Source organism: Clupea harengus, chromosome 3 (genome assembly GCF_900700415.2).
Source record: "Clupea harengus chromosome 3, Ch_v2.0.2, whole genome shotgun sequence".
NCBI classification, from domain to species: domain Eukaryota; kingdom Metazoa; phylum Chordata; class Actinopteri; order Clupeiformes; family Clupeidae; genus Clupea; species Clupea harengus.
The window spans coordinates 24,440,704-24,462,718 of record NC_045154.1 but is presented as its reverse complement, the minus strand read 5'-3'; the positions used below and the strand labels follow the sequence as shown (position 1 = coordinate 24,462,718).

At 47.9% G+C, this 22,015-nt stretch overlaps 1 protein-coding gene across 4 annotated transcripts; it reads right to left on the bottom strand.

Annotated features, from left to right (window-relative positions):
* Positions 1 to 657: 657 nt before the first annotated feature.
* man2a2 (mannosidase, alpha, class 2A, member 2) lies at positions 658 to 21,677 on the bottom strand. Of its 4 annotated transcripts, none has more exons than XM_031565145.2 (23): positions 21,560 to 21,677; positions 18,199 to 19,707; positions 17,391 to 17,648; positions 16,913 to 17,057; positions 15,565 to 15,736; positions 15,215 to 15,342; positions 14,907 to 15,080; positions 14,126 to 14,312; positions 12,149 to 12,326; positions 11,262 to 11,464; positions 10,494 to 10,676; positions 10,019 to 10,133; positions 9,741 to 9,811; positions 8,172 to 8,337; positions 7,683 to 7,919; positions 7,014 to 7,136; positions 6,482 to 6,730; positions 5,404 to 5,545; positions 4,888 to 5,021; positions 4,423 to 4,509; positions 3,573 to 3,764; positions 3,114 to 3,227; positions 658 to 2,948 (listed from the first exon to the last, which is right to left on the bottom strand). In XM_031565145.2, exons 2-23 carry the CDS (start codon positions 18,331 to 18,333, stop codon positions 2,796 to 2,798), a joined length of 3,546 nt encoding a protein of 1,181 aa, XP_031421005.1. In that variant the 5' UTR covers positions 18,334 to 19,707; positions 21,560 to 21,677; the 3' UTR covers positions 658 to 2,795. The 4 variants fall into 4 exon arrangements, with proteins under 4 accessions (XP_031421005.1, XP_031421006.1, XP_012683583.1 ...); XM_031565146.2 differs by having other exon boundaries at positions 3,114 to 3,224; XM_012828129.3 differs by lacking the exon at positions 4,423 to 4,509 and having other exon boundaries at positions 21,560 to 21,675.
* Between the last annotated feature and the right edge of the window lie 338 nt (positions 21,678 to 22,015).

The window sequence follows — 22,015 nt, the reverse complement described above, 5'->3', positions numbered from 1 at the left end:
CATAAGTGATGTAGAAGTCACGACACCATCATACTCCCCAACCCTGCCGTTGAATAAAACCTGAAACTGGTGACAGGAACCAGACGATGCAATAGTCCACATTTCAGTGGCAAATCTGCACTATGGAACAATATTATGTGGGGGGGGGAACTATTATTGAATGTATCCTTATTAAAGAATAAAACACACAAACTACTGATACCTACGTGTAAAACAGTTGGAGAGATGTTATCCGTCAGAAGACTCCATCGTCTAAAATTGTGGGCGTTTGCCTTCAGGCTCGGACAAAGAGTGAAACGCTGGCGGTATTCCGTGCCTCTCTACTGCTCCCTGTCGATAGCCGGCGAGAACTGGAGATAACGCCGATAGACGGACTGTCTACTGTCCCACCGCGATTGTGATTGAATCATAGGAACCATCGTCTCAGCAAAAAGCACCTACAATATTACCTTTTGAGTGTGGGCAGTGTATCACCATTCACTTGCTAATACAATAGCAATACTGTACACCCTATTGAACAAAGCAAACTCTCTCAGAAAGCACTCTAGTGTACATACGGCACTGCAGCGATCAAGACTCCATGGCAGTTACTTTGTGTGCCCTGCCATCTTCCCATTAGTGATAAAAAAAACACCACAGTCCACACACACACACACAACAGCTTTCATGTCTTCTCTTTATTAAATGTTCTTCAGCTGCTTGGCATTTCTCCTGGATGCATCACTTAAAACACACTCAGAAAACCAATGCCGGGGATAAAAATAAATAAGCTATTCACCTCTTTTTCTGCAAACTGCACACAGAGAAGACGGCTACCGAGAGACAGCAAAGTAGGGGGGGAGAGAGAGAAAAGATGGGAGTGAAAAGAAGAGAGGAGAGGATTGGGGGGAAAGTGGCAGTGGCTACATTATGCTTTCAGTAAGTGCAATGAGACCCATGTAGTGTAATGGAACAAGTAAAGTCTGAGGTGACGTGGACACCTCAGATGAAGTAATGGAAGTCATGTGGGCTGTTGTTTGTGTTAAAACTGTGTGTGATATTAGTAGTATCGAAATGCAACGAGTCTGCATATATTATATGAGGCTAGCATCCTACACGGTTCGAGAGAGACAGAGTGGAAATAGTGTTTTAGAGTTGAGGTGTTAGAGAATGATGAGTGATGGAGTGTTATGGATGGATGGACGGGGGGGGGGGGGGGGAGGAGTGTGGCCTTGGTGAGCCTGCAGTAATGATCACTTGCAGTGTTTGAATGGCAGTGTTGGCCACAGGGGGGCCCGACTGTTGACACGGTGCATGATTGTGATGGAGGGCTGGAAGGAGAAGATCGACTGGTGCCGAAAAAGAAAACGTCACTGAATCTTGGTGGAGTGAGTCTGATTAAAACACACTTCTAGTATCAGTTAACTGTGGTATGTGCTGATTCCACAATAATAATAATAATAATAATAATAATACCAAAATAAAAATATTGCTGTCAATCTGTATTAGTGTTTTTACGATAGCCACAGTTCATATAGCCTCCCCTTTATTACATGTCAAACTAATAAAGAATGGTGAAACGGAAGTGGCAAACCAAACTCAAATAATCATCCCCTTCAAGTAGAAAACAATGTATATAGGGTTTGAATGGATATGTGAGTCGTGGAGGAGCACACAGCACTGAACATCGCACTCAGCCGTGTGTGGAGCCTCCTCCACGCGTCACCATCCTCCCACACACCCACACCTCAGCCTTCACAGAAGTACCAATGACGACGACTCGACTCGACTACACACACCGATAGTGTTCATATGTTAAAATATGAGGCACCACCTTCTACTGCATACAGTATAGTACACAACACCATTCCTGGCGTACAAAGGAGGGGGGAAAAACAAAAACCAACAAGTGTTGTGTCCTCAGAGGCGGTCGTATGAGTCAACAAAAACACTCCAGGTGAAGGGCCGCTTCACTCGCACTAAAACAGAACAGAGTCCGACAGGAGTCCTTGATGAAGACCTCTCACCAACGTAGTCCAGAAGGTGGGAGAGGACGGGCAGTTTCATCTACTATGCTTGGCTCATCTAGCCATGGGTGACTCAGTCTTGTTGCTTAAAGTCTTTGTTGTCATGGTCCTGATGGGGACAGACACCCATCTCATGGAGTGTGAGAGGATGGGGCTGATATCCCTGATGAAGAGGCCCCCCACTCCCTCCCTCCCTCCCTCCCTCCCACTGCAAAAGGGAAGGCCCAACATTCGCGAAGCGATCCGGTGGCATAGAAAAAGAGGCATTTCACGAGCTCGTGTGGAGTTCGAGTCTCTTACACAGCTTACATGGCCGAGAGAGTAGAAAAGAAGATAGAGAGTTTAAGAAATTGCACTGGGGGTCACCAGCCCTACCCCCCAACCCCGCAAGTCAGCATCATACACTATTTACATGTAGTGTGTGGTCCGGTACCTGGTGAGACAAGATTACGAGACGTAGCCAGAGCCTGGCAAGATCAGAAAACTACAGCGATCCTGACCGCCATCAGGTCAAATGCTGTTTGTTCGTGTCGCTTCCAAATCCCTCCCCCTCCCCATGTTCCAGGTGTCTTTTTTTTCTCCACAATATCCAGGTAGTCCCTGTTTTTTTTTTTAATCCCCAGCACCCACCACAATCCTGTTCCTGTCTCTGTGGGTGGGGCAGGCTGCTCACGTCCAGGTGGTCTGGATGGGCTCAGACTGAGAACAGAGGCCCGCTGAGGGATGGCCCTGTGTGGGTCTAGAGGCTCCAGAGAGACCCTCCGGGGGCCCAAACGTGTGGCCGCGTGGCTAGCATATCTTGAGCTTGTAGGTGGAGATCTCCATGGGGTCCAGGGTGACGGTGGAGTCGTTGGCCAGGGGCGTCCCCGAGTAGAGCAGGGACAGTGACGTGGGCTGCAGCAGCTGCAGGTCCAGGCCCCGGAACAGACTGGACACGCTCAGCTGGACACAGAGGGGAGGACACAGAGGAAACACGTCAGACAATCTCTCAGTGAGCTCCAGCGCCACCACACAGATCACTGGAAAGTATTTAGTCAGTAGACATCAACAGTGTACAAGTCGTTAAGTTACAGTAGTAAGACTACAGCCACTAGATTAGTTACAGACCTGTCCGTGGGAGGTGCTGCAGTTGAAGCCTAGGTTCTGCACCTCCAGCCTGCAGTCCAGAGCTTTGCGGTGCAGGAGCAGAGCTGTGAAGGGGGATGGGCTCTGAGGGTCCTGCTGTTATGCAAACAAAACACCCAATTTAACACCAGGTTACACACACACACACACACACACACACACACACACACACACACACACACACACATACTGCATCACACATGCAATAACACACTAAAGAAATTTTATCGGATCACATGTGGTAATCAGAACATGCAAACATATCTCAGCTTAAGTCTGAAATAAATGTACTCTGTGTGTGTGTGTGTGTGTGTCCCTCACTGATTGCAAATGAGAGCACAGGAGTGTATGTATGTGCGCACGCATGTGTTATAGTGTGTGCGCTTGTGCAGTGTGAGTCTGTGTTGGAGCAGGTGTGTGTGTGTGTGTTAGTGCCGTCACCTGGCTCTGGATAGTTCGTAGGTTGAGCAGGTGGAAGTCGCAGGGCAGAGGGGTGGGGAGGGGGGAGAAGGTGCGCAGGGGGGGCACGCCGTGTTTGGCCACCACAGGCAGAGCCAGCACCTCATGGTTCAGGAATGCAGAAGTCACGTGACTGATGATGGACGGGAAGCTGAGTGTCTCACTGTCCAGTACCTGCCACACACACACACACACACACACATACATACATACATACACACACACACACAGCTTCAGTGGACAAAGCATCAACAAATATCAACCATCATGAACCATGAGCACAACAAGCAAACCTCACCAACTAATACCAAGAGTCTTCCATATGACACATAGACTGGAAATGCAATTCATTCACACACACACACACACACACACACACACACACACACACACACACACACACACACACACACACACACACACACACACACACACACACACACACACACACACACACACACACACACACACACACACACACACACACACACACACACACACACATCACCGATTGAAAGACTGCACTATTCCACTATTCCTCTACAGGATCACAGTTCTGCAGGGGTGTCACATGCGCACTGAAGAGGGGGGCAGGGGGGCGCATCATGACCCACAGGCACCTCACCCAGAGGGGCAGAGAGGACCTTCTGTCTACCATGTCTCCTGGGTAGCGCCTGGGGTCTGGTGGTTGACTGTGGGTGGTGATGGGGGGGGGGGGGTGGGGGGGGGGGTGGTGCTGTAGGGCGGGAGGGGTAGAGATGCTACAGATGGGCTAAGCCACATGGGGAGGTAAACTGCTCGCTATGTTTTACAGTTGCCACGGCAACGTTACCTCTTCAGTCTCATCTCCGAACATGCCAGAGAAAAACGAGTGGAAGGAGGAGGAGACTCTGGCGAACAGGCCAGCGTTGGGAGCAAACTGAACGAGTGCAAGAGACAGAGAGCAAGAGAGAGAGAGAGAGTGAGAGATAGAGAGAGAGAGACAGAGAGAGAGAGAGGAGGAGGGGTGACAGGAGAGACAACAGACCCAGTGTGAGAGGAGTGGGCAAGAGTTGTAATGACAGAGGGTATGTGTGGGAGGACCAACATGGCCTCCACTGTCTGTGCCCAGGAGGAAAAAGGCTCCTGTCTAATGAAAACCTTTCGTCAGAGCTGCACACACACCTGATACTGAGGAGCGACCCTGTCCCTTGCTCTCCCACTCTGCCAGGAGAGGAGATAACAATACCAGAAAATAACAATGACACAAAATAACAACGACAGAAGCGGAGGCTAAGAGCGCTCCCGTCCGCCTTACCCGGCTGCTTCCAGGCCTCCTCTCCAGCTGCAGGCGGAAGCGGTTGAGGGTCTTCTTGTTGTCCTTCAGGCCCTGGCCCAGCCCTCGGTTATCATCCTGCATCAGCCGCCGGTCCAGGATCACCTCCAGCTGACCTGGGGACAGAAGAGAGGAGGAGATTGGAGAGGAGAGGAGAGGGCACGAGGGGAAGGGGGAGGTGGGGAGAGGAGACGAGGAAAGGAGGAGAAGAGGGGGGAAAAAAAAGGAGATGAGGAGGGGGGAATGGAGAGCAGATGGGGTGGGATGAGAGGAGAGGTGAGAGGAGGAGAAAGACAGAGGAGGGAAGGAGGGAATAAGGAAGAGGGGAAACAACAGAAGAGAGGAGGGAAAAGAGAGGAGAAAAAGAGAGAAGCAGAAGGAGGGAAGAGAATACGCAGAGGGGGAGGAAGAGGAGGGACAGGAATAGGCCATTTAATTCCACTCCTGCTGGGTGATGAATGTCAGCTGAACAGATGCTGGTCTCGGCGGGGTACTGACCACTGTCCAGACTGGTGACCCCCAGGGCCTGGGCGCTATGCAGGGTGAGACGGTGCTGGCTGTCCTGGATGTAGGCCATAGTGGGCATGGGGTAGAAGTTGGCCTGCAGGGGCAGCTTGTGGAAGTAGCGCCGGGGCTGGATCTGTGGAAGAGCCCAGAACTCAGCCGAGAGCACTAAACAGGGACTGTGTTCTAGACCACTGACATACAGAGCAGACAGCACAGCAACTCCACTGGGGTCTGACCATAGTGCATCACTGGGCATTTGGATGGTGACAGAGATGCTAAGGTCATGAGACATGGGAAATGCGGTACAAGGTTTGCCTTGGCCCCAGTGGCACTCCAATAAAGGCGTATAATGAAGAACTCATAAATGGGGCTTATCAGTACTCTGCATGCAGTGCTGACTCATTCACAGCACTTTCAATACTTCTGCAGAAAATGAATTAGGAGCAGACAAAATCAAGAATACAGACAACAACAATTACACTAACAACACTTCCTGAACTTAAACATTCTCCACATGTTTAGCTCTATTATAATCTTCACAATCATTTTAATGCAAATGCCTCGGAAATTAAACAGTTTGTGTTTAACTTTGCTAGTTGCATGTCAAGCGAGGTGACATGCTGTCTAATATCCACTTCAGACTGCTACAACTCCTCTGATTTATTCAAGGTCTGAGTCTTTCAAATTAGCAAATTACCTGCCTGGCTTATTTATGAACTCTGCTTTAGATTGGATTTATTTTTATAGTTGATAAAAGACAGGTGTTTTCAAACCTTTAATAGATTAGAGCCTATGCGTATTAGCTAACCTAGCATCAAATCATGGATATGTGCCTCTATAAGGCAGCAGGGGGAAGTCACATGTTAAACTTAAAGGACCTTTTGCAACACACTAAAATTGTAAAGCAAACAAAAAAATAAATTTTACACACATGCAGAGCTACCATTAAGGGCTCAATTCTTAAGACATTAGAAAAGCTATTTCCGGTTTGGCCAAAACGCGGCAATCTCACCCTGGTCTGAGATCAGCTGACGCTCTGAAGGAGCTGACGCCCCGACGGCACACTGACCTGGAAGCCGTTGAGGTCTGTGTAGAAGGTGTCCTCGCTCTGGATGTCTGTGGTGACGCGCATGGCCAGCTCCTTGTTGGCCTGGTCGCGGATGTCCACCAGGACGCTGACGTCCAGGGAGAGGCCCTCCACCCCGGGCACGTTATGGATGCAGACGGTCTGCTGGAAGTGCTGGAAGTGGGTGACCACCTCTGAGAAGAGCGGGCCCTCCACTACACGCACAACTGGGGCTTCCCTCTGTGTGTAGGGCTTGGACAGAGGGGAGAGAGGACGACCTCTTAATACACGCCCCATATACCACAAGTGTAGATGTGTGCGCATCTATGCTGGATGTACAACTAAACATTTGTGATCATGTATCAGGTAAATGGGTTTGTGAACCATTATGGAAAATAATCAAATCCTAAAAGGTGACGTGCAAAATGAGCTGGCTGGAAAGTGAGCCTTGCCAGAGGCAGAGAGAGGACACTGCGGTATGATGGAGCGGCCAGCAGCGCTCTGCTATTACGGCTGCTGTGGGAGCGGGAGCTACCTTGGCTCTGCCGTCGGGCAGGAACAGGTACGCGCCGCTCTTGTCCTTAGATGGCCGCGTGCCGTAGGTGACAAATTGGAACTGAACCCGCATCTCCTGAGATTCATCCTTCCGCCGGATAGTCTGATGAGAGAGAGAGAGAGAGAGGAGAGAGAGAGAGAGAGAGAGAGAGAGAGAGGAGCGAGAGAGAGATGAGGTTCATCTGAACTGTAAAAATACAGCTGCAGAATCTAGAGCGTTTCCTAATCCTAGTTTTGAATGGCCTCCCAGCACAGCATGTTTTGGGTCCTGCTCCTGCTCTTCATTAGCTGATCACAGCTGAATAATGCCATCAAGGGTTTGAGAGGATCTGATGAATCTGGTGTGTTAAGTGCAGGGAGAGATGTAAGACAGAAGGATGTTCTCAAGAGAATGCGAGATATGTAGAGAAAGAAGGGGAGGAAAGAGAAGTGTGGGGAAGATGAGAAGAGAGGAGAAAGGGAGATGAATAAATCACCCGACCCCATATGTTTCCTCTAACGTGGAGGCTAAAACAGTTCTGCTGGCTAACAGCAGTCATAGTCGATCTGTTAACATCTACCACAAGAACGTCCACTCCTCCTGCTCCTTGTGACCCTATCTGACCCCTGTAATGACCCCCTTCCAGCAATGACCCCACACACGGCTGACCTCCAGCAGGCCTGTGGTTCCAGAGAAGCCCAGCGAGAGAGCCTGGCTGTTGATGAAGAAGGGCTGGGCGTCTGCGATCTGCATGCGGAGCGGAAGAGGGTCCAGGCCCCTGACGGCCCCGGTCCCGGGGGCCATGCGCATCACTGTCTCTGAGCGCATGGTCATGGGCGAGTCTGCGGTCTCATACAGGTGGTACACAGCCAGGCCCAGAGCAGGCAGACGTGCCATGAAGGAAACCTGAGGGGAGAGGAGATGGGGTCAACACACACACACACACACACACACAAAATACACACAGGAGCACACAAACACACACACTCATACACAAATAAAACAGACGTATAAACCCAGCCACACACACACACTTGGTCACTCAAAGCCAGGAAGAAAGGAAGACGGTATTTCACACACACACACACACACACACACACACACACACACACACACACACACACACACACACACACACACACACACACACACACTGACCTGGTAGACCTCAGCGTTGACCTGCAGGGCAGAGCTCCACTGGGCACTCAGCTGCACAGGTAAGGTCTGGCCATCCTCTGTCAGCACACGCACATGTGGAGAACTCACCAGGGCTGTCACAACACACAGCCTATCCTGCTCAACTGGGTTAAACACCACCAGATACCTGGAGAGGAACAGACGCATGGACATTTTATACACACACATAATCACACACACACACACACACAGCCCATCCTGCTCCACTGGGTTAAACACCACCAGATACCTGAGGCAACACAGATGCAGATGTACTTTATGAACAAACACACACACACACACACACACCCAACACAGTCCTGTTCCACTGGGATAAACACCACCAGATGCCTAGGGGATGCAGATATACTTTATACAGACACTCACATACGCACGCATAATACTCAACCAGTCCTGCACCACTGAGGCAGATACATTTAACACACTCGCACAAATAAGACAAATAAACACAAACACACAGATTGTCCTGCTCTGTCAAGTGAAACTGTACCAGGTAAGTGATGCGATACTGCTGCAGAACATTCCAATACTAATGCAGATGTAGCCTACATATACACACACACACTCACACCCACCACCACCACCCAAATAAAACAATGTGTGTGTGTTATAATGAAGACGGAGGAGAAGTGCATCCGGGAAACAGGGCTCCAGATGGTGACTAAAATGTTTGCCAATGAGCCCTTCATTATTATTCATTTTGTGACCATTTCTTTCCCCGTCAGTCTCCAGGGGCTACCATCCCCCAGGCGGACATACTTTCTTCAGCCAACTGATATACTAACGTCAAGATGTGACGGGCTCCAACATGGTTAGCGCTTGTCCAATTGTGCAAAACAGGTTTTCAAAATCACCAAATTCAGCGAGAATTACATAGGTTTAGCTGTGCAGCAATTTACCCATGGCATCTTTCTTCTTTCCCCAACGAATTAAACTATCAACGGAAGTTTGACAGCATATGTCACGTATAGATCTCATCTAGTTTACGTTTAGGTCTACTGAAGTTAGCCTGACAACTTTTCTAGGCTTTCAAAATGCTATCCAATGCTAAATTGTAAAGGCATATTAACCACATTTTGGGGACTTTTTGGACTTTTTTGTTAGTTTGCTAGTTCCAGTTCCAGTCCAAGAAGTAGTATTATTGGGTTTTTATTATGCTTGATAACATAACGCATAAAACTTAGTTCTGTTGAGCTGACATGATGACAATGCAGCACTTTATTTTGCAAATATACTGTGTGTTGCAGAAATATTTTGTATTTTATAGTATCATGTATTATCATGTATTTTATTGTCACACAAATACCTTGCTTTATCATATTATGTTTAGGTAATATCATCCATCACCCGCTCCAAAAACTTTTATTCGGCTCCTCAATATTTAGGGTTTAGGAGCCAATGGCACCTAAGGTTTATGTTTTGTCTGGAGCCCTGGGAAATAAAAAGAAAATACAGCGAGCCAAAAAAAGAGACAGTAAGAAAAGGAAAGAATGAAGGAGAGCGACAGAAGCATTAGTGAGGGAGTCTAACCTGGGGGTGTTGGGGTCCAGCTCAATGAGAGTGCGCTGAGGGAGGGAGTCCTGGGTGGCCCGCCGGTCATCCTGTTCTCCACAAACAGACACACATAAGATTCACATATACACCACACACACACACACTCTCAAACACACACACACACACACACACACACACACACACATATACAAACACTCACACACATATATACACACGGACAAACACATGCAGACACACACATACACAGTCATATCTGTACTGAGCATCAGAGACTAGTGTGTGTCCAAGCTCACCGTTTCCAGGAAGGGCTCAGACTGGTAGAAGCGGTACACGTCTCTGTTCTTCATGACCAGGAAGTGCGCGGCATTAATGATCACTCTCTTCAGACCCACCAGAGCACGCAGCAGCCTGGAGAGCACGCAGAACAGTGAGTACACACAAGCACACACACACACACACACACACACACACACACAGTCTCTCGCTCACACACACACACAAACAAACAAGGACACCCACACACACATTTAAAACTATGCAAGGACACCCACAAACATTCCAAAATGCAAACCACTTAGCCAAACCCTGCTGCCAAAATACAAAGGGAATTACAAGGACAGAACAAACCGAACCAACCCAACACACAAGCATACACTTATATAGCGCGCACACACACACACACATTCATCACAGGTCATTCACAGACACGACACAGGTGTCACAAGTAAGCACACAAACGTTCTTGCGCACACAACCCTGTGCCGCTACCTGTTGCCGTAGTCGATGACGACAGCCTCCTTGGCAGTGCCAGTGATGGCGTCGTGATGCTGAAAGAGGGCGACGTTGCGGCGGGCCTCCGTCAGCAGGGAGTAGTCCGAGACCGGGTAGCGGCTCTCCATGCCCGAGTGACGGACGTGGGCCAGTGCCAGGCTGTAGAGGATCTCTGCCCCCCTGAGGACCACACAGAGCAGGCATTAGAGCCCAGACTGCACCTCCACAACCCCCACCTCTAAACACCCCTAAGACATACACCTCCAGACAGCTCAGTGAACTAAACTCTCCAGAGAACATTCCAGCACATCCAGTGCTTACACTGGGCTCTAATGGGCTTTCCAGAAAGCTGCACAGTGTGCTGAACCTTAGAGAAGAAAAGACTAACGAGCACACGGTCCCTGCTCTCTCTCTCCTTACTGTCCCCCCCCACAGAACAGCAGTACCTGTCAAGTAGATGAACCAATTTAGAGCCACCTCCATACATTATTGAGGCAATTTTGGAAGAGGCGACTATAATTGCTGCCATTAGGGAGGCTGTTCCTGATAAAAAGGCCTGTGCCATAAAACGGGGCCACGACCGGAGAGGAGAGGGAGATTTATGTCGTCTTATTTCCCCGAAAGATCCCCACTGGGATGCACTCCCTGGATATTTTAATGAGGCCTTCGTAGCCGGGACCCAGCCAGCCCAGAACCGCCTGCAGTGGGTGGTAGCAGCTCTGAGAGGCCCAGCTGAAGGTGGGGTCGTAGCAGGCGTCAGCTCACCTGAGGTGGGACTCCAGCACGCGGTCTAGGTTCTTGTAGAAGGGTCTGGAGGTGAAGAAGCCACTCCAGTAGTGGTCCTCGCGGTCGGCGTAGGAGAAGAAGTCGCCGTTCAGCACAGGAAAGTCGGGCGGCCGCGTGCCGGGGGCCACGTCATTGGCCTTGTACACCGCGTTGAAGTAGTCCGACAGGGTTCCAAACTGGGCCTGGCGAGCCGACAGACAGAGAGAAGAGAACTTGAGGGTGGAACTCGGTAACAAAAGCAGATGGACCTGAAAGCCCTCACAGCGAAGCAGTGCAACAGAGTGGACTTCAAAAGAGGCGCTTAAAGTGAGATTCCGTCGACCAGGGGCTGTCCAGAAATCTCAGCCTCTCAGGCTCCTGGCCATAAAACTTCATGATCTTTACATGAATTACTCATTAATTCGGAGGAGTTCCTGCGCCCACTCCCTGGCTTAATGGGGTGTTTGTTGTACTGCCGCAGAGAGGCCCTAAAATTAGCGTCTGCCCGACAGCAAAGACAAACACCTCCACCTACTGAGCCTGGCTTCCCAGCGCTGTTTTGTGGGGGTGATTAAACCCCCCTGCAGCCTTTTAAAGATCAGACGCGGTGCTTCACCAGTGATTCATCGAGCAGATTTAATTTCCCCGCTTAATTAATAAATGTCTTTGGCAAATCTGAAACGCTAATGTTGTTTCATTGCGCCATATCACACTGAGAACAGTGGCTTTCAGGACGTAATGAGCAATTTCACGAGGCAAGAACCAGCTCTCACTCATAAACCAGTCTACTGATTTAAGACTTGGAGGGCTTTTACAAGGAGCTACATACAGACAAGACAAGCCTGATCCAAGATCAACTGAAGGCCTGTTTTCATCCAGAGTCATACCTGCACATGCATCTCCGGGTGGGAGTTCATGTAGTCAAACAGACGCTGGTAGTTCTGGAACTGTTGGTCCCACTCCACGGTCTTGTCGTAGCGGAAGTCATCACCAAGCGGAACCAGCAGAACCTTACTGCGGAACAGCTTGGACTTCTTGCGGTACTGGTCCAGGAGAAGGTTAGCCCTGAGGAAAAGACAGGTGACAGAATACCATTACATGACCTGAAGTAAATGCCTGTTTCCAGGAGAAAAGCACTCTGGCTAGATATGTCCAGCTCCTTTTGTGAGGTCAATTGAGGTCATGGGGTCCTCTCAATATAGCCTCTAACCTTAACCCCATCAGCATAGGTGAGGTCCTATTGTTCTTTCTTTTTTTAATTAAAAGTGACAGTAACAGTGACATTTTCTGCAAACGTATCATTCTGACCTTCAGAACTGACACTTTATTTCTAGTTCCTTGTTGTACAGACTTCTTTCTCACATCCCTGCCTGCCACATGCCTGAGAGAACAGCCATGCGGAGCTGCAAAGCTGTTAAGGTGTGCCTACAATCCGAGAGAAACAAAACCAGCTTTGGGATCTCGTCTCTACCGCTGATGCTAGGTGAGCTGCTTTCAGGTTTAGGCCCCTTTGTGTTAGCGCAAGGAATGTAACACCTTCTCCTGTGTAAGTTCAGTGAGCATATGGATGATGCTTGGTCAATAGATTTCACCATGAGCAGTATTTGCAAGGTGAAGTTATAAGAACTGAAAGACACACACAATACAGTGTGTATCTGTATCTCATAAATGTTTTAATCCGTATGTGTGCCCTCTTGGATTCGTTTTTTGTGTTCTGAGCACCTTTGTTCTACCAGTCACGATGTAGGAAAGAGAGATAAGGGGACACGGGGGCACTGGCAGTGTAGTGGAGATATTCAACTATTCTGTCAGTGCCCATCTCTCTCTCTCATCGTTGGTGGCCGCTATAGGTTTGGGCAACACGCAGAGGCAGCTCACTCGACTATACAGCATGTATTAGAGCCCCCCCTGGATATCGAACGCATGATCGTTGGTGGTCCCAGCCAACCCACCATATGAACTAGGGACGGGTCATGATTTCTTAATATGAACAGTCAATTGTTGTAAATTATTACAAATCGAATAGTTTATTTGACTATCGTTTTGGCTTAAAATATATATATTTTTCCTTGTTTTTATCTGCGCCAGAAGGTGGCTGTAACGCACCTAAAAGCTGTTTGCCAACCACCATTAAACAACAAAAGAAGAAGCAGAAGAAGAACGCGTACTACCAGGTGCCGATAAAACGCATGTGGCGCTGTGAAATTAGATGCTACTGTACGAAGAGGAGGAACATGCAAAGCCAAAAACTACTACAGCCGTCAAAAAGTTCTGTGTGTAACTCCGTGCAAACTCTGCCAGGTAAAGCGTGAATGGGTCTCTCTCTCGCTCGCTCTTTGTATGCGTGTCATACTTGTCAAGTTCACATGACTGAAATCCATGAGGTCAGTGATTGAAGTCAGTAATTGAAATCCGTGAGCCACCCCCACACACACACAAAAAGACAACATGATGAAGGTGCTGACCCACTGGATCTTGAAGCATCGTTGACTAGTAGTGCAGCGGTCTATTGGACTTGGACTATCTATTATTCTACTTAGTGTGAAAATAGGGGAGATCTGTGACTTTCAGGGTCACATGAGAAATATTGAGAATCTAGTAAAACGAGAGAGAGATGCTGAATAATAGTTGAATTGTAGTCGAAAGGTTCCCAGTTGTTCCCATTATTGAATAGTATTTTTGCTTCACATGCCCATCCCTGATATGCGCACACCACACCCACCTCTTGGCCACCCTGGTGCACACGGTGGGTTAGGGTAGAACCTATGAGTAGCTATGCAGCTATGAGTATGACGTGCTCCTTTGGACTCAAACCCATAACCTTAGTGTTCTTATTCCTAACCTGACGCCATGCATGTACCCACCTCTCGGCCACGTTGGTGTCCACGATGGCTTTGGGCGGAACCTTCCAGGGGCAGTTCACCCGGCTGCCCGGGAGGCGCTTGAAGTCAAACTGGCAGCAGATTTTTGGGTCGGGTCCACAGGTGTGTGGCACGTCATAGCTGTAGAATGGCATCATGTGGCAGAACATGTCCGTACCAGACCCCTGGTCTGTCACCATGGCAACAGAAAAGTTGAGCAAGGACGTTTGATTTTAGTAATCGTGCCATGTCCGATTCTATCACACACACTAGTGGCCAGGGACATTAACTCTTAATTCTTTTATTGGGCCAGTTCAGGCATGCTGTCCCACTCCCCAAAGCTCAGTGAAAAGCCTGCAGTGACACAAAGTCACAAAATAACTTCTGAAAGCCTAAACAATTGTGACAGTCTAACACAAAGATGTAACCCACACACACCCAATCATGGCATCATCATACTTCTCACTCACACCCAAATTATCTAACCCCTAGAAATAGATAAGTAGAATGGGAGTAAACACTGCTAAACACAGTTATCCCTTTTTCAGTTAGAGTATTCTATGTCAGTAACTTACTTAACAGTTATCAAATATTGACCAAAACAGACCCATGACTTTGGAACTTTCTCCTCCATGTTCAACATGAAACAAAGATTTGCTGATAACTGACATGTCTAGTCTAGTTTTTATTTGTATAATCTAACTCCACACCCCAATATTCCCAAACACACCATCCACCCCATCACTGTACCCCTCTTCCCTCCGCCCCGCAGCCTGTGACTCACCCCAGGCCTGCCTCCACATGAACTCCAGGCTGCGGCTGGCGGCGAAGTGCTTCTTGATGGAGTAGTGTACCCTCTGGATGAGCATGCTGGTCAGGTTGGCCTGCTTAAGCACGTACGGCATGGTGGCACTGTGGCCAAACGGGTCAATGGCCCAGCCAGAGCGGGGGGCAATGCCTGAAACCACAAGAAAGGACACAGAAAATGAACCCCTCTGCCCTCGACAGACTCCACTGACCTCCACCGCTGACTAGCTCCCATTGGTCGCTAGTCAGGTTGAGGTGAGAACAGATGTGGATGGCAGTGCCTACCCAAGTTCCTTTCCAGCCACTGGTGGCCCTCGATGAGCTGGTCGATCATGGCAAAATAGTGGGTGTTGGCCTCGTCTGGCATCACCCAGCCACCCGTGACCATCTCCAGCTGCCCGTTCTGAATCAACCTGCAGGCAAGAGCAGTCAAGCAAGAAGTCAAAGGCAAGTGAAGGGCACGGTGCAGAATGGGGACTGGGGCCAATTGTACATCGTCAAAAGACAATACACTGCTTTGACTGCTTGGCAGTACTTGCTTATGGCCAGCTACGATCATTACTATTAGCCTTCCAACTGGAGGAAGCACAGACAAAAAAAAAACACAGTCATATCTCTCCTCGCCAGAGCCTTACTTGCGCATGGCCTCCTGCTTGTGGATGTCGACACTCTCCCACCACTTGGCGAAGAAGGAGATCTCGGACCAGATGAACTTCCTGCGTGGGTCCTCGGCCAGCTTGACCAGCATGTTGTTGAAGATGTGCTGCGTCTGGTCGCTGTAGTATTTGTCGAACGTCTTGATCCAGCCTACATCACAGATGGAGGAACAGCGGGAGTTAACGAGCGGCCTGAGCTTCGAAATTAATTTCCAAGCACCACCCCCTCCCCCCTCAAACTGTGCTCCACCATCCTGTTTTGGGGGCTGGAAGTTAGGGGGGGGGTTGGTCGATGAAAAAAACATGGCCAACTTTAGAGCCGCTACGGGCTCCCACTCGGCACAACAAACAGAAGCCGTGTCTCAGAACCCCGAGAGCCGACCTGTTAAAAATAACGCTCCTTCAATTATTCAGACGTGAACGTCTTCTCACCCTGCACACAAACCATGCCGTCAGCTTGAACAGAAAGGTGAGTGAGCATGGGGATGAAAGGGCCAAGTCATCACTCATTACTTTCAGCAGTTGTGCTTATATAACAGAAAGATTAGGCTTCCTTCAGAAAACTGAAATGATTTGTTTGGTCGTATTCCTCATACTTATTATATTTACCATTATTATGCAGACAATCTGCGATATCTGCACAAGTGTGGTGATGTGGTCTGTCTGATTGTAAGTTTGGTCACACACACACGGCAGACCCGCAGGCTGTGTGTGTATGCATGTATCCAGAGAGGAGAGAGAGAGAGAGAGACGTGAACAAACTAAAGACAGGGTAGGCTATTCACATATATATATATATTATATATATGGATATGTAGGGAAGGGTAGGGTAGGAACTGTCTCTCTGCCTCACCATCCCCAGCCACTGTGCTGCAGCAGCAGTAAAGATCTTCGGACTCTCACACAACCGCAGTCAAACCACTCCTCATTGCATAATGGGCTCACTCATGACGGTAAGGTCAATTAACGTTTCATCAGATCAATCACAACCGTGTGTGGAGCCAATGGCTCAGCTGACTCATGATGCAGACCCAATGTTCCATGCCGTGTAGACATCACTTATTTATATATTATAGAATGAGCAGACATCCTATATTTCAGCACACGTTAAATTAAGGTGAACCCTTTCTTTCCCCAAGGAACTCAAACATGGCCCATGGACTCCCTTTCCATGTCTACAGTGGACTCTCTATGAACGGCAGTGTGGGAAATGTAGTCACCCTAACAATCTGAGAAGACCACTAAAGCAGAGACAGATCATTAAAAAGAGACAATGACAAAGACAAAGACATTAGATGTACAGCTGGTCAGAGGGAGGTGAGCCCACCTGGATCATTGTGTGAGTGCGGCACCACAAACACCTGCAGGGGCTCGTCGTCCCACTCGCCGGGCTCGTAGGTGATTTCAAAGCCCTGCTTCCACACGCCACCGTCCACATTGTCAAAGCTCAGCAAAGAGTTAACATCCAGCGTCTGATTACACACAATAAAAGAATTAAAGGTCAGATTGCATTAAAAAATGTATCCAATACAAACACTCCACAACTAAATAACTCAAAGAGCAAGGGGGTTTGTTGGGATAACTTCTATTACTGCAAATATAAATATCATTGAGACTGTGCCTTCATTTTATGTTTGGAAAGTACGATTGTAGTGAATTCTCTCAATACCACCAAGCAGTAAGGGATGCAACAGATAATATGAATACACACAGAAAACACACACAGATTTCATGAGTAAATGCCCATGGTGTGGAAGTGCCTGGGCAGCACCAGCCCCGATGCCAGCTGGATAGGCCAGTCTCACCTGCAGCTCTGTGGGGCCGCGGCGGAGCTGGGCGAACTGGCAGTCGCGTGGGCGCAGCGACAGGAAGGTGGGCCGCCCGTCGAAAGGCATCACCCAGGAGCCGTTGTTGCTGCGGAAGGGCAGGTGGCCACTGGGCGAGATGGCGCCCGTGTCAGTGAGCTCCAGCACGGAGTCCTTGATGTGGCTGATGATCTGGTGGTTCTCCTCCAGGAGCTGCTCCAACTGCTCAATGCGGTTCTGCAGCACCGAGATCTGGCTCTGCTCAATCCACATGAAACATAAACAACCAAATTAACCAGAGGCGTGATGACCACTCCTGTCATCTTCCTCCCAGCTATGGCCAAACGGAAGAAGCAGACTGTGCATTAACAAAACATTGTGCATTAACACAAATTAATAAATTGCACTTGTTTACCCTCATTAAGTAATTAAGTTGATACCAGCTCTTAAAACAGGTAATTACAGAGGCTGTCAAATGCCATCTTTCCTTAAATGCATCTCCCTTACTGACTGTCAGGAGAAGCGCTTGGGGATTCATGTGGTGAATAAATTATGCTTTAACAGTTTAAGCCAATTAGCACCTTATAATATGAACATAATGAAGCTTTTGAGAATTAAAGCAAAGTGACTACTGTGATCCCAGAGTAATCTGCCCTGCCTACTGGCTCTGCCTTTGGCAGCCTGAAGCCTAGTGACTGGCAGCAGTCTAGATTATATGTTGTAGCTGTTTATGTAGAACTACTGATAATCATTTCAGTGTCAGGACAGTGAAAAAAAGAAAAATCAATGTAATGCCTTGCATACATACCCTCGGGAAGTTCCCCCCTGTGTTCTGTCTTCTGGCGGGGTCGTGCTGAACCTTGTCCAGCATCAGGTAGAGGGAGAACACGGCCACACAGAAGATAGCGCCCCCGCACACAGTCACCTGTTTTTTTAGCTTCATCCTGAACTTCAGGGTGTAATGTCAACGGAGGGTAAACTAGGGTCGGGTATAGGGCCTCTGCCTGCGGCACTCTCTTTCTCAGAGCGGTTGGGGGTTGTTGAGCAGGGAGTTGTGAATGCTCAGTCTTTCATAAAAATAAAGTGGTCGGTGTGCGTGTGTCAGTAGAGTCTCATGACTAACCCTTTGCTCTCCCCAAAAACCTCCTTGCGTCAGGAGCAGGGGCGTGGGAGGTGTGCGTGGGGATTCGGTGCGAAGGGCTCCAATCAGCGGGAGTTGGCCGGCACGCCGCTCTTGTCAACTGCAGCCAAATCTCAGCCACCACCGGGCTCCAGCAAAGTGCCCCTTGTGCTCAACGATCCAAAACTTTCAGGGCAGGCAAAAAAAAGAGAGAGAGGGAAAAAAGAAGAAAAAAAAAAACCACACACACACACACACAACAGCTTACAAACAGCGGGACCCCAGACAGGGAGCCTACTGTTCCAGTGGCGGAGTGTGTATGCTAGTGTGACATAGTGGGTCTGTGTGTGTGTGTGTGTGTGTGTGTGTGTTTATCACAGCCAATGCAGTCCTATCCACAGGAGCTTCATGCAGCCGTATCCTCCCCTCTCCAGCCCGTCCACAGCAGCAATGGCATCTCTCAGTGTGGACTGACAGCACAGGGCACGAGAGAAAGTCCTTCACTTACTGTGCCCCTTGCCATTTAGTTGTCATCCAAGTTAGTCTTTTGTTTACATGCGTTGCTTTCCTGCTGTGTGACACTCAATGCCACTTCACTCCACGGGCACGGCACACCAACGCACTCAAGGGGAGCAGGTAATGTCTTCAAGTGTTCACAGAAACTGGCAGGGGCAGGGGGTCCTCTTGCAGCCGTAGAGACGTTACATGCAAATAGCTTTGTGTAAGCTAGAAAGGAAGCTAGTACTACACAATGGCAGGCTGTAGCAAAGGGGGGTGGTTGCAGATAAACCACTTTTAGCTGTGGAGGCGTCACGGAAGATAAGCACACAGTGGCCTGAATCTGGGCTCTCGGGCAGGCAGGTGTTCTTCTGCTCCTTCCCCAAGTGAGTCTAATATTATCTTAATCCGATCTAAGGCGGTCAGCCTGTCAGTGACTTAGCGTTGGCCTGGAGGATTTACGCTAGCAAACTTACAGTGCTTATGTTTGTGAGGCTAGTAAAGAGGTTACTAGTCTCTGGACTTGACAGGGTTGAAAAGGGCTTAGCTGGGCTGTCTGGCCTTGGTGATGAAGCTGTCCAGAAAAGAACTCCAGCAATTTCTTTACAGCCAAGATGCTGGTCATAAGGTCTTTATGTTGCATCCATTACATCCTTGATGATCCGGAGCATGTCTGAGGCGTCACTGTTAGTTCACAGCCTGTAAACAAGAGTAACCTGTGCTTAAAGTGGATTAGCGATAACTGACACTCTCATGAGCAGATACTAATGGAGCTCACACCTTAACATTGTAAATTCACAAGACTACAGCCAACTCTACACCCAAATTTCAGTGATAGTGAGTATACATAACATGACATTATAAATAGGCCTTAGGGTGACCAGATGCAAGCAGACCAAATGTGGGACAAGTAGTATGTTTGTGTGGGACATGTTACCAGCGCTGAAAAGTAACATAAAACTTTGATATAATGTCTATCTAACTGACAAAGAAACATTTGTATTCTGCCTTGGTAAACGCCTATATTTTGTCCTCTAGTCGATTCTCTTCTCAGCCACTGGATGAATGCCAGGCTTTTATAAAAGCTTGGCTATACTGCTTTTGTATGAGCCGGGTTGCTGCTTTTGACGTAGCGTTATTAAATAGAGTCGAAACTACACAACGGCATAAGCAGCTCATGTGCTGGGCGGGTAAAAGATCCATGTGTTTATATTTCTGACAATTAAAAAACTGTCTGTGGCCTCACATGATTTTCTGAGGTCTGAGGATGTTTTTAATTTGTTTGGTTGTTGTCTATTTCTTCCCTCTTTACCTACATAAAATAAAAATCAATACGGAAACTGGCTAAGATCAACTCTGTGATAAAGGAGTAAGCCTTGAACAGACCTCAGACTTCAACATTTTTTTTCAAAACATAGCCCCAAGGATTCTGAAAGGTTTGCTTGTACATGGTGAATGTCAAGAGTACTTTAAGGCAGTGTTTCAATCTGATTTGAATCCAATTAAAAATAATCTACAACGTCAAGCACATCATAATAATTTTAGTGTCAGAGGAATGCAAACGATTTTTAAAGTCCGTGTCAGAAGTAACTTCGTTTGGTAGTTAACTAACTACATTTAGTTTTACTGCAAGATATACAACCCTGCATCACACTGGATCGTACAGCACTATACCGAATCGTTTGGCATCCTGGTCAATATTCTAAAAGCAAACAACAAACGCTTGCATGAAGACCTGAAGTCTTGTGGTACCTCTGAAAGATACCATACCATAATATAAGCCCATTCAATGCAGACAAAAAAAGGTAACGTTAGATTAGGTAACAAACCAGGTGGCAGTAGCCACCGACAGTATCACTAACAACCATTTGGCAAACTGGACAAGTAAGTAAAGCTACGAACACTGACTATCTAACTGACTAATATTTTCCCGTCTTATCTAGGTTAATTTAGCCAGCTAAGTAGCTATCCTTTGTAACATTCCAGCTTGCAATAAGTCGCAAGCTAGCTGGGAACCGTAGCAACACTGTCTAGCCAAGAAGGTTTTGCAAACTTAACGCTCTTGTTTGGAGGTGCAGTCAGATTGGGGCATAATGTGCCACTGCACTTGTTTATTGCATACCTTCCTATTTTAATGATTATGTTACCCACTGGCTCACGGAGCTCAAAAGGGAAAGCTACCGGGTAGCTACCGCCAGTTAGATGCAGCATGCTATGGTATACAGCCACCTTGCTAGCCAGCTTTCGAGAGGTGGGCAAAAGGAGACATTTTTTCCATCAACTGTACTGACATTAACAATTACGTATATCTGCAGGTATGCAGTGATAAGTTAGTAAGACAGGTGACAGGCTAGCAAACCCCTTGATAACAAACCACCGTTAGCTAACAACACAGACCTAATCTGGTCAAATCCTTTCTTCAATGACCGACCACTTGCTCCGAGCTATGCTTCACCCAGTGAAAATGCCGTGCTATGGCAACTGAACTAGCTATGATGTTTATATGCACATTACCATTCATTGATGTTAATAATATCGTAAATGTGTTTACCTTTTACGGAGAGATAATTGTATGTTCTGCGAGGGTGACCGTTAGTTCTTCACCCAGCCTTATCGAAGCACAGCGCTAAGCGACAGCTGCTTAAATGCATCATGGGAAATGCTGTTGCCACACAGGCGCATCAACCTTCGATTGGCTATTAAATGTTACATTGCTGCGCTCCTTGCAATTATGTGAAAATATTCAAATGACTTCGTCCTTGGTTTTCAACATTTGCCTAAATCACCTCCAGGATAGTTTATCTTTCTCAAGCGTAATAAAGTAATATCGTATTATCGAATCGAGTATCGAATATTAAAACAAACCCCTTGAATATTTAGGATCAACTTAAAAATATATATGAATCAAGCTGAAGTGTTTCCTGAGTTCTTTCAGGGGAAAAAAAACTATGAAGGACAGTACTGAAAACAATACTGTTAACAACATAACCAATATTGCAAAATAGAT

Excerpts from the sequence above, each read along its gene's own strand:
- man2a2 (XM_031565145.2), bottom strand. The coding sequence starts at position 18,333 with ATGAAGCTAAAAAAACAGGTGACTGTGTGCGGGGGCGCTATCTTCTGT. Across the intron at positions 9,812-10,018 it reads CTGAGCCCTTCCTGGAAACG|GATGACCGGCGGGCCACCCA; the intron begins GTGAGCTTGGAC and ends TGTGGAGAACAG. Across the intron at positions 3,228-3,572 it reads TACGAACTATCCAGAGCCAG|CAGGACCCTCAGAGCCCATC; the intron begins GTGACGGCACTA and ends TTTGCATAACAG.